Source organism: Engystomops pustulosus, chromosome 1 (assembly GCF_040894005.1).
Source record: "Engystomops pustulosus chromosome 1, aEngPut4.maternal, whole genome shotgun sequence".
In the NCBI taxonomy this organism is placed as follows: domain Eukaryota; kingdom Metazoa; phylum Chordata; class Amphibia; order Anura; family Leptodactylidae; genus Engystomops; species Engystomops pustulosus.
The window spans coordinates 115,426,161-115,438,952 of NC_092411.1; the positions used below are offsets into that span (position 1 = coordinate 115,426,161).

The 12,792-nt window shown below is 41.7% G+C and overlaps 1 protein-coding gene across 2 annotated transcripts in view; it reads right to left on the reverse strand.

Moving 5' to 3' along the window:
* The window catches only part of RORB (RAR related orphan receptor B), a 155,455-nt gene that overhangs the window by 36,193 nt on the left and 106,470 nt on the right, over window positions 1-12,792 (reverse strand). For both annotated transcript variants that reach the window (XM_072150943.1, XM_072150942.1), the window contains exon 2: window positions 11,203-11,288. In XM_072150943.1, the coding sequence (XP_072007044.1) occupies window positions 11,203-11,288 (86 nt within the window). The remainder of the gene's footprint in view (window positions 1-11,202; window positions 11,289-12,792) is intronic.

Sequence of the window (12,792 nt, forward strand, 5' to 3'; positions counted from 1 at the left end):
CAATCCAAGACCCTTCCTGGCCCGGCTGCTGCACTTTAGGGACAGGGACTCTATCCTCAGGGCTGTCCGTACCAAGGGAGAAATTCTCTATGCCAACAGCAGAGTGTCCTTCTACCCTGATTTCTCTGCATCCGTCAGGAAACAGCGAGCACAATTCACCGAGGTCCGTGCCCGTCTCCGTGACAAGGGGTATAAATACTCCATGATGTACCCTGCCAAGCTCCGAATAGTGGATGGTCAGAAGACTCGATTCTTCACTTGCCCAACCGAAGCACTTCACTGGGCTGATGCAGCTCCACGGGCTCCAGCTGCAAGGCCCGCACCTCCTGAGTGACTGGACTCACATATCCTTTTGTCTGATGTGCAGTGACTGTGCTGGACTTGGTCCTGAGTGGTTATCCAGGGGTCCCAAATCACTGTTACAGTATTCTAATATTTGTTTACACTTTACGTGCCTCACAAATGTACCCTGTGATTGATTTGCGCATTCTTCTTGGTCATCTTGACCAGTGCGCCATTTATGGCACTCCATTCTCTCCCTCCCTCCCTCCCCCCCCCCCCCTTCCCACCTCCCCCTACCATTACCTCCCCCTACCATTACCTCCTTGCGTCTTCCTCCTTCCCCCCCCCCCCTCCCCTATTTCCTCTTGGTTCTCTCTAAATATGGCTGCCTAATAACCTCCTGATCATCTATTCATTAAGGGTTGAAGGTCCCGGGACAAATGGTGTAGGTTTGTCTTGAGTTAGGGACCACTGTTCTACTATTTGACTGTTAGTGGGTATAGGTCTACACTACTGCTGTTAGGGTGTTAGACAGGGGGTTTGTATTCTTGGGATTGTTAGTTCAGTTCTGTTATATTTGTTATGCTCACTGTTGTCTGTCTGTCTATGTCTTTGTGGTATGAAAGGATGAATGCTTGGTTGCTCACGTCTCCTTCCCCACACCCCTTTCCCTTCCGCTAAGATGTCTTCACTTAAGGTAATGAGCTGGAATGTGAGGGGACTTAACTCCAAATTCAAGAGGGCCCTGATGTTAGACGTCATTAAGCGTCAGGCCCCCCATATTGTATGTATCCAAGAGACACACCTTACGGGTCAGAAGGTCCTCTCCCTGAAGCGGGCCTGGGTGGCTAGAGGTTACCATTCCTCCTACTCTGTTTACGCCAGGGGAGTATCCATACTCATATCCAAAGCGCTTCCCATAGAGGTCATACAGGTAGCACCGGATCACTTTGGCCGTTATGTAGTCATACATTGTGCCTTGTGGGGTTTTACCTTTACTATTGCGTCTATTTATGTCCCACCTCCCTTTGATCCAGCAGTATTGCATCTAATATCCAGTAAGCTGGCTGCTATGCCTCCAAGCCCGTTACTCTGTATTGGTGATTTCAATGCCGTCCCTAATCCCTCCTTGGATCGTACAAGTGGTCTGGACACAGGCTCGGTCCGTCTGAACGAGTGGCTCACCTCTCTAGACCTCGCCGATGTTTGGCGTAGTAAACACCCTCAAGAGAGAGAATATTCATTTTATTCCTCTGTTCATAAGAGCTTCTCTCGGATTGATCTGGCCTTTGTCTCCCCCGATATGATGCAGCACGTTGACCAGATATCCTATTGCCCGCGCAGTGCGTCAGACCACTCCGCCTTGTTCATTAGTCTCCTTATAGGCCCTCCCAGCGACTCCCGCTTATGGCGCCTGCACCCGGCTTGGCTCCTGTCCCCAGCGGTCCAGAGTACTGTTAGGGCAGCGCACAGCGAGTTCTGGGATGTACACTCAACCCATCCTGATCCCCTTCTAGTCTGGGACTCGTACAAGTCCTCGGTACGGGGGGCATTCATGTCGGGGGTAGCTGGCCATAGGAAGTCCTTGAATGCCCAGGAGGAAAGGCTGACGGCTGTACTGGTGACTGCAGAAAAGGATTATCTAGAGAAACCTACTCCGGGGAATAAAAAGACTTGGGCTCAGGCGCAGAGGAACCATCTAGCTGTAGTGAAGGAGCGCACCAGCAAACGCCTGCTAGCCAGGGAAGCGTCCATCTTTGAATTTGGAGATAAAAACGGGAAGCTGCTTGCGTATTTATCGTGGGCTGAACGCCCCTGTGCTTCCGTTCCCTCTATTGTTGATGGTAACGGAGCATTGATCACAGAACCCCGGGCCATTAACTTGGTATTTCATGAATACTATTCTTCTCTTTACAGCTCCAGATTGTCCGCCTCTTCCGTCGAGATCTCCGGATTCCTTGACAGTCTTCCACTTTGGAGGCTCACACAGGCACAGTCATCGGAGCTTGATGCTCCGCTCTCGGCAGAGGAGGTGGAACTGGCCATCCAATCGTTGCCCCCCGGTAAGACACCTGGACTTGATGGGCTGGGAGGTGAGTGGTATAGGGATAACTGTGAGACTCTGGTCCCCCTTCTCCTCAGCCTATACTCCGATGCGCTTGATAGTGGTTCCCTCCCCGACTCCATGCGAGAGGCCCTTATTGTAGTTCTTCCTAAGCCTGGCAAGGATCCCCTGCTTCCTGACTCATACCGCCCAATTTCCCTCCTAAATTCAGATGTTAAAATACTAGCAAAAATTCTGGCAACAAGGCTTAACAAAGTAATACTATCATTGGTTCACCCGGACCAGACAGGCTTTATGCCTGGGAGGGGAACTGACATAAATATACAAAGACTACACCTGAACATTGCAGAGGCAGAGCGGTCTCCAGACCCTGGGTTTATATTATCCTTAGACAATTGTAAGGCGTTTGATTCTGTGGAGTGGCCCTATTTGTGGACCCTTTTGCCTAGAATGGGTTTTGGCCCTCGATTTACAGCATTGGTTAAGCTACTGTATAACGATCCCAAGGCTAGGGTGCGGACCAACCTTAACATCTCACCTACTCTCCCTATGGCCAGGGGCACTAGACAGGGTTGCCCACTATCTCCCCTCCTCTTCGCACTCGCCATTGAGCCCCTTGCTGTGGCGATCCGCCACTCTGAGGGCATTAAGGGCATAACTAGAGGTACTATTATTGAAAAGGTATCTCTCTATGCCGATGATACACTTGTATACCTTGGGGATGTGGGCCCCTCTCTGGAATCCCTTCTGGCCCTGATAGAACGTTATGGGGGGTTCTCAGGCCTTCGGGTTAACTGGGACAAATCGGCCCTATTTCCCTTATCTGAGGTAGGGGTACACTCCCTCCCCGTCCCAGTCCGGGTGGTGTCCACCTTTAAATATCTGGGAGTCCAGGTGTCACGCAAGGTCCAGGCATTTACGGAGTTAAACATTACACCCCTGATAGCTGCAACGGAATCGCGCCTAAAAGCCTGGTCCACTCTCCCCTTGTCTTTGTACGGGCGTATTAATATATTTAAAATGATTTTTCTCCCAAAATTTCTATACCTTTTCCATGCCTGCCCTATACTACTTCCTAAGAGTCTGTTTAAACGCTTGGACGGCATTCTCAGGTCCTTCTACTGGCAGAGTAGTGCCCCGCGATTCAGTCTAGCGCTGCTTCAGGCTCCCAAGTCTAGGGGTGGACTGGCTGCCCCGGATCTGTATCTTTATTACCTGGCTTCCCAGCTAGTATATGCCCAGTGGTGGATAGATATAGACATGGGTAATGCAGCTACTGCACTGGCTGGTGCCCTGGTAGGTTCCTACGAGGCCCTTACAAACCTGCTGTACAGGTATAAGTCCCCATCTGATACCCCACTTCCCCTACGTACGGTAGCGGTGTGCTGGCGTAGGGCACAATCCCTGGTAGAACCGAGCAGCTCTCCCCCCCTCTCGCCTAGGACTCCATTGTGGCTCAATCCGTGGCTCTCTCACTTCCTCTCCCTCCCAGGCTGGACAATGTGGGGGGCAGCAGGGGTGAAATTTGTAGGCCAGCTCTTATCCCCGGAAGCAGAGTTACTCAGCTTTAACGAGATAAGGGAGAGACATACTGTACCCAATACGGCCAGCTTCCATTACACGCAACTGCGACACGCATTCAAAGCCCAATTCGGCTCCTTCAGCCTGACAGTGAAATTCTCCAAACTAGAGACTCTGATGAGTACCCCAGACCTCCCTAAGCCACTCACTCAGTGCTATGCTCTCCTACAAGAGCAAAAGTCCAGACCGTTTGATAGAGCCTGTGAACGCTGGAGACAGGATATCCCTGACCTGTCAGATGATGACTGGAGGGAGGTCGAACTGTCCTACTTCACATCTGTAGTGAGTGCGAGGGACTTCCTGATCCAATCTAAATTCCTCCATAGAGTATACTTCACCCCTGCTAGACTATTTCGCATGGGAGCAATGCCTAATGATCTTTGCTTTCGCTGTCAGGCTGAAGTCGGATCCTTCCTGCATTGTGTCTGGTCCTGCCCTAGGGTCCATGTCTTCTGGTCCGAAGTGCTGGAGTTCCTTAATTTACACTTTGATTTCCCACGCTTACTATCTCCCTCTGTGTGTCTCCTCGGCATCATAAATGAAGTTGTCAATGGCCACTATGACAAAATTTTCTTTAGGTTTGTCCTATACTACGCCCGAAAAGTGGTGGTGATGACCTGGAAGGACCAGGAGCCCCCTCCATTAAAAAGATGGATACTACTCATTAATAGTGTCATTCCCCACTACCGGTCCCTGTATACCAACAGGAAGTGTCCCCAGAAGTTTGACCGCATCTGGTCCAGATGGTGCGCGACTCCCCATACAGCCTTATAATCACATGTGATTTATATTCCTCTCCATGATGAAGGAGACTGAGCGTGCTGGTGTGTGTGTGTGTGTGTGACTGATTGTCTACGTGTCAATAGTTATTTGTGTTGTATCAAGATGTCTGGCTGCAGTATCCTGCTGTTATCTACTATGTAATATCCCTCAGGTAGTTTTGAAACGCAGTAAGAACCTGACTGTTACCATGGCTGTTGTATAATAATCCTGTATTGGGGGGAAGGAAATATGTGACAGACAATCTTGATTTCTGGTTTTGTTTATTATGTTTGTATAAAAATTCAAAAACTGCAAAAATAAATACTTTTAAAAAAAAAAAACAAATGGACTGTGAATGAATATAATATATAATTTAGTATCATTTACAGACACTTTAATTTTCAACAAAATTGTCAAACATATTATATCATGCATTTTGCATGTCATCCTAACTTTTTGGAAAATTTCTCATTTAATTCATGTACTTATCCACACTTTAATCTCAAGGCCAATTTTCTTAAATGGTGCCAACACTGTTATCACATAACCACTTGCCTTTAATCTTATAAAATCTTTAATCTCACAAAATCAAATTTTACATTGTTATTTCAAAGAATGATAACAATTTTTCTAAACAGGATTTAATTACATTTTTGAAGAGCACTGATTTTTAGAATGATTCTTTACATAACTTGCAGAAATAGTTTAAATTCTCAGGAAAGAGAGGGGCAAGTTACATACTGCTGCATCTCTAATACTACGGCCAAGGTTTGCAAAGTAGAACCCAGCTATTTTTTATTAGGCTGCACACACATGGATATCTGTACACAAATCTGCATCTGCATGTAGGTATATATAGATTTTTTAGCAAACGTGAGATTTTACCTTATTAAATTTAGAATGAAAATTGATCTAATGAATTAATATATTCAAAACTATTTATTTAATTTTAATTAATCTTAAAAAGTTGTTTTTATATTCTCTTTACATAAATGTGTGATAGATTTCGGTCCTACCTCTGGGACAAGCACTAATTGCCCCACCATCCTTGTTCATTACTGATTTCTATGGGTTCTGAGTACAGATCAGTACTCTGCAGAGGGAAGAGGGGGGTTTTCAGTTGTCGCACCAGTCACCTAGACTTTGGTCTACTATCCTACATTTATAGTACTGGGTTGGGCTTTACATAGGAAAAGCTATTGGCGGAAGTCATAATCACTTGAAAAAGGGCTCCAGAGAGCTTGAAACGTGGTGTGTGCCGTGACTTAAAGAGGTATTCTGTGGAATATGAATGTCTGATACCAAAACTCATGATGATATAATGATACTCATGATGATATAAATAAATGAACATAAAAAACTCAATGTCATTAGTCACAAAATGGAGCTTAAATAGTTTGATTTTATGATTCACCAAATTTTATGACCTTTCTAAAATGTGCATAGTCATTTCCAAGATGGCCACCATTGGAAATTACAAGTCCCATGCTCCTTTAGTTCTCCGTAACTTCTTCTACTGCTTATGCTCTGCTAGCAGTGATGATGTAACAGACTGTCCTGCTCTGTTACTATAGTAATGATGTGTAATTGTCATCACTGCACATTATCAAACTGAGATGATGTCTCACCACAACACTGGCTATACTGGATGCACTGCAACCAACCGACTACAACCAAACCAGGTGCATGACATGTGATGTGGACATGTGACCAGAAGCCATCTGCTGTCCTATGTATGTTCCATGCAAAGGAAATAAACAGACTGATTAAAGGGTCAGTAGAATTTTAATTCTACATTACAGTTTATGTCAGCAGCAACATTTTAAATAACAACTAATTACATATTAGCTTATATTTTAAGGACCTATTTGTATATGAATTATGCTGATTCCTGGAATACCCCTTTAAGAAAATATGTTGATACTCCTATGCATCTATCGAACATTGTTTGGTGTACGCCCGTTGCCCATCTCTACTGCATCGACTTCGACCAGTGCGGCTACACAGGTCTATTGTGTGGCAGAATGTCTCTCTTTCCATTCACTAGTGTTGTGCTTAATGATCAGCACAATCTCACAGAATAATAACCACTAATATCACTTCTTCACTGCACTTCAACTGTTTTCATAAATGTTTTAGAAAATGCAATAAAAATAAAACAAATATGTATAGAGAAAACTTCCTCCAAGGTGTTTGCGCATGTCACCTTTCTAATGCACAATTTCCCACAAATCATATAACAGAATCTGCAATATGGGTGGCTCCTGAGGTTACAGCAAATATATATATATACATATATATATAGCATAAATACACGCAATGTATGAATAGCTTACTCTAAGAAAGATTAATCAATATCATTTTATCAAAGCTATATCTGGTCAAAAATATTCTTGTGAACAATAGAATAAAACCTAAGGTCGGATTTTTAGCCCCCCACCCTACCCCCCACCTAGTATACAGCTTGGAATATATGGTGCAAGGACAGATTTTGCATTTACAAGTTGAAAACATTTTAGTTGCTCTGACTCTTCTTATCAAATGTGAAGTGATATTGCTTGTATAACTCTGCCTTGTACCTTCAAGAACACTTTAATCTCAGGTTTGGCTTAATTTTGCTCTCATTTTTACAGGACCTACATAACAAGTGTACAAAGTTGACATAATGTGATAGGTGGAGCAGCTGGACTGACCTACTTTTTGTTAGCCTTCACTTGTTGAAAAAAAACTGTTCCTGACACAGAACCCATTAACAAACAATATTGTTATGAAAAATCATTTCAAATAAAAGGGAAATGACAGATGCTTTATGTGCCCCATTATCATATTGACCAGGTCATGGACCTCCACCCTCAGTCATTCTATTGTAAAATAAGCTTCTGCCAATATATCCAACTGGGTTATATATAATACACACCTTTTATATTTCAAGAAAGCCTTTGCTAATTTGATTGATAATTTGTAAATAATGCATCTATGTCATTTTCCTTTTATTAAAACGAAAGTAATGGAAGTCTTAAGGATTTATTCAAATTGACTTTTTTTTTACATCTGCACAAATAAGCAGGTTTTTTTAATGAAGATTTCAATAAGTTTATGACAGATTCCATAAGACTGTGAAAAGTTGTAAACATTACGAATATAACATAGACTAAAAGCTGATATATATATAGTTTTGCAGCTTAAACAGACACATTAGTCTCAATGGAAAGGATGCAAAGAAGTTGATTGGCACTCACATGTTCTGCTAAAAATGTTAACGGTTTAACCCGAGAAGGTTATTGGATCCTAATCAGAGATTGTATTTTTCCTAAAGGTCTCAATGTTAGAAATGATCTGATTTTAAATTACTGAAATACCTTTGTTTTTATATATGTTATGTATCTTTCTACTTTGTTTTCTGTTTTTTTGCTTGTATCTATGGCAACGGACTAATTGCTCGGCACCTGTGGGAAATTTACTACTTCCAGGTTGCACAGTATATTAACCCGTGCTTAAATTCATTATGATATCTATGACTAAGGACCTGATGTTCTGAAACGCATCAGATGTAGATGTGTACTGCATCTTATCCTTGTTTCTCCCTTTTATCTGTATTGTGCCATTTTGGATGAATAAAGCTGGACAACATTTTTAATGGAACATGTGTATGCCAATCAACTTCTTTGCATCCTTTTCCTTATCCATGAGAGTGGAAGACCTTTCCCTGGATTGAGCACCTGGCGGTGAGTGGACCTGGCTTTCCTTTGTTTTTCTAACATTAGTCTCAATAACTCTTTATACTGCACCCGATTTTCAAGTGTTTTGTGGGATATTAAACCTGCCTTTAAGACTATCTGGTCTAACTTTCCAGCTTCTATTATTTAGGTAATATTATTCACACAAAAAATCCCCAGTATTTGACCCTCTGCACATAAACTTGCTCGGCCTGTGGAAATGGATCTGTGTGCTGGTTAGATCTCTCAGACCGAGCACAGTGCACTTGATGGGAGTCCTTGCATCATAGTGATATGGGAGGCAAGGATTCCCTGTCGGCCGGCCATACAGCAGCACTGCCATTGTAACAGTTGTCACTGTTCTGACATGTTTATGTGCAGGAGATCTTTGGTACATATTGTTGCAACTTAGCCCAGGCCTACTCATCTGAAGCCCCACCGTTTCTCAATAATCCACACTCCTTTCCAATAGTAGTAATGAAAGTGTCTTAAAGGTATCTAAAACACAAAATGTGCCACATACCATATAAGGTAGTTTATTTTTGTGGAAATTTTAGGTTTGGGAAGTAAGAGCTCTCTTAATGAAAGAGCTCTCAAAGGCAAGATAGCCTTTGTTGGTTGTCTTTATTAAAGAGTAACTGTAAAGGTTTTTTTAGTTTTCCACAAATCAATAGCTCTTGGGATGTAAAACAACTTTGCCTATTATCTTTATTACCTATATACAGTAGTTTCCTTGCTATCCCCCTCAGATTACCTTAGTGCTGCAATGGTTGCCTCCTCTCCATGTGCTGATAAGCCCTGGAATCCTTCAGAGAAACACAGTGTAAGCAAACTATTCATGGGAGGGGAGGGGCTGCTGCTCCCTGATCAGTACCTCCATCCAATCTGTGATTCTACAAAGGTTTCTCTGTCTGTCTCTGCTCTTTTCACTGCTCCCTTCCCCCATCTTGTCATCGGCAGTATCAGCTCTGTCCAGATCAGCTGTTAACCCTTTCTACTCACACAGCACAGGGTATAGACTGCATGTAACTGGTTACTTATGATTTCTACCACTTATTACATGCTCCCCATTCCTCCATGTGATGGAAGCTTCCAGGCTAGTCATCATATACATCCTGCATGTGCACTGTTCAGTGTTCACTGGATTTAATTGTGGGAAACTAAATAAATTTAATGCTAAATTACTTTGAGAGAGAACACAAGGCATCATGGGATCTGTGGGCAAGTTAACTGGCCTCAGCATAAGGGCATAGACTGACAGATATCAGTCTCCGCCCACTTCACCTCTGGTGAGAAAGTTATTTGTCAAACACTCTCAGAACTGAAAATACCATAACTTTGGAAAGAAAAGAACGAGCAGCACAGCGTAGGCATAGTTCTGTTTGCTTTTAAAGAGGGAATCACATATAATAATTTGGTAAAATCACTATAGCTTTACAGTTACGCTTTAAGTCTGTGGAAGGAGAGCTGTTCCTTGTCTAACTCTGCCATACCAGTTCTTTATACTAAAGAGATGCAAAAACATTTCTGCCTACAGTTGGAAACCTGTTCCCTATGAAATAGATATACTGGTTTGGCTTTTATCCTGCATTATGTCTTTAGACTTTCTGAAAAAGTCATGCTTGATGTCAAGGGGCTGTCTTACATGGGAGCCAATAGGCAATGGTTTCCTTGTCCCTTCCTAGAAAACATACTTGCATTTTAACCGGTTAAGGACCGGGCCCTTTCCTGTTTTTTCATGTCCATTTTTCACTCCCCACCTTCAAAAATCTATAACATTTTTATTTTCACACATAAAGAGCTGTGTGATGGCTTGTTTTCTGCGTAACAAATTGCACTTCATAGTGATGGTATTAAATATTCCATGCCATGTACTCGGAAGCGGGAAAAAAATTCCAAATGCAGTGAAAATGGTGAAAAAACGCATTTGCACCATTTTTTTGTGGGCTTGGATATTACATCTTTCACTGAGCGCCCCAAATGACATGTCTACTTTATTCTTTGGGTCGGTACGATTAAGAGGATACCAAATTTGTATAGGTTTTATAATGTTTTCATAAATTTACAAAAATTAAAACCTCCTGTACAAAAATTATTTTTTTGATTTTGCCAACTTCTGGCGCTAATAACTTTTTTATACTTTGGTGTATGGAGCTGTCATTTTTTGGCGAAATTTGATAATATTTTCAATGATATCATTTTTAGGACTGTACGACCTTTTGATCACTTTTTATAGATTTTTTAATATTTTTCAAAATGGAAAAAAAGTGCCATTTTCGACTTTGTGCGCTATTTTCCGTTACGGGGTTAAACGCATCGAAAAACCGTTATCATATTTTGATAGATCGGGCATTTTCGGACGTGGCGATACCTAATGTGTTTATGATTTTTACTGTTTATTTATATTTATGTCAGTTCTAGGGAAAGGGGGGTGATTTGAAATTTTAGTAACACCGATCGCGAGTGTTACCGGTAAGCTATGGAGAGGGCTCAGCCCGTGAATACACGGAATACACGGCGGGCGGTCGCGAACTGGTTAAAAAAAAATTCTAGTGCGTAAATCTGGCAGGTCAAGGCATGCAGGCATAGAACAAGGTGGGCTAGGGCAGTGGCAATTCTGACAGCCAAATTCTTTATAACCTGTGCGAAAAAAAAATTGGCGCAGATTATAGTTGAATATATGTACATTCTGTGAAGAGAATTCTGTTGAAAAGTCTACAAGTTATACCTACATGTTATAACAGAAGCAGATAATACCTAACAAATACAGCATTCTTCATTTACGCTTACTCTTACCTTGCAACCTTCACAAGTGATGACACCATAGTGGATTCCTGAAGATTTATCTCCACAAATTTTGCATGGTATGACTTCAATTTGTGCTGAAAAATAGAGGAGAGACAGCTCAGCTGACATGGCACATTTTATTTAGCCTCCGCTATCCTTGGTCAACAACTAAAGCTTGAGATTTAGATGATTAAAAAGAAGCAAAATGTAACATTCAGAATGCATAAAGTTGAAAAACAGATCTTAGATTTAAGCTTCTCCTCAAATACATAATTTAAGAGCAATATCTAATATTTGCATGCTCTAAACCCAGCGCAAACATTTCTCTAATCCCTCAGCAGTAAAAATAAACATTTTAATGCAACTTGGTTTGTCGTTTTTATGTTAATATGTTGTTTTTTGGGCCGATGTTTATATCATTAAAGGGTTTACATTATCATTTTCTTGTTTGTTATAATAATAGTAATTGAAATATGAAAGAGTTTAAACAAAGAGTGTTTCCCTAATACAATCAATGCCCGATTCCTCTCCAGTGTACTTATCCGGCGTGTTTATAATCGAGAGGGATTATTAGAATATGAAGAATGTAATGAAGCATTATACAATCCTGCCTCGCAACGGCTTACTATACTTTGTTTCTGAATTGCCCCCGTACAAGGATACTTCAACATACTGATTGTGTTCTTGCCTGAGAGCCATTTATCTTTTGTGTCAAAGCAGGACAATTGGAGGGATGTGTAACTAAAAACTCCTGTTATTAATTGTATACAAGGTGAAAAGAAACTATTGCTTTCCTCGAAACATCTTGAATTACTGTAACTAACACTCTCTGTACCAAGTTTCCTTTGCAGTGTTAATGAGTGTCACAGTCTCTAACATTTCCTTCACAATGCATGTCTAATCGTGTAGGATTGCAAGATTTTTCACTTTTTCTAAACCACATTGTCATCAATTCACTTAAGAACGTTTTTACACCCATCCATAGCATCAGCCCCAATGTGTATCACAGTTGTCCACAATTAGAAGAATTGTTTGGGTTGCACAATTTGAAGGTGGAGTTTCAAAGGCTGGAATCGATTTCTTGCCATCTAGTTTTAATACAGAAATGCAGCCCTTTGCTACAGTAGTATATTAATATTCACTTGTGGCTCATGGTGTTATCTCCACAATCAAAAAATGAAAAGAACTGCTTTATGCCCAGCTATCAGACTCTAGAGAATCAGCAGAGTTGTCTATATACATCAATGAAAAAGGTTTGAAACATTAAGTTCCATAAAAACAGCTTGCTCCTTTATTAATCCATATGTAAATACAGAGAACACATCAAGTAAAAATCTGGTATACTATACACCTTTACTTATGGCTAGTCACACTATCCACATAGTGTGGAGGACTTTACATCCATGCTGACAAAGCAAAACGTGGCCAATTGGGTGAGCTGGATTGTTACAGTGAGTGTCTATTTGCCCTGCAGTTTCTGCTACTGGGGGCAATGTGGCACTGTGGGGACTATTTAGATGAATGGTCTTTTATGTAATTACATGCACAGTCTGAAACAGAAGAATTGTACAGGAAAGTAAAGTAAATTGCTGACCATTT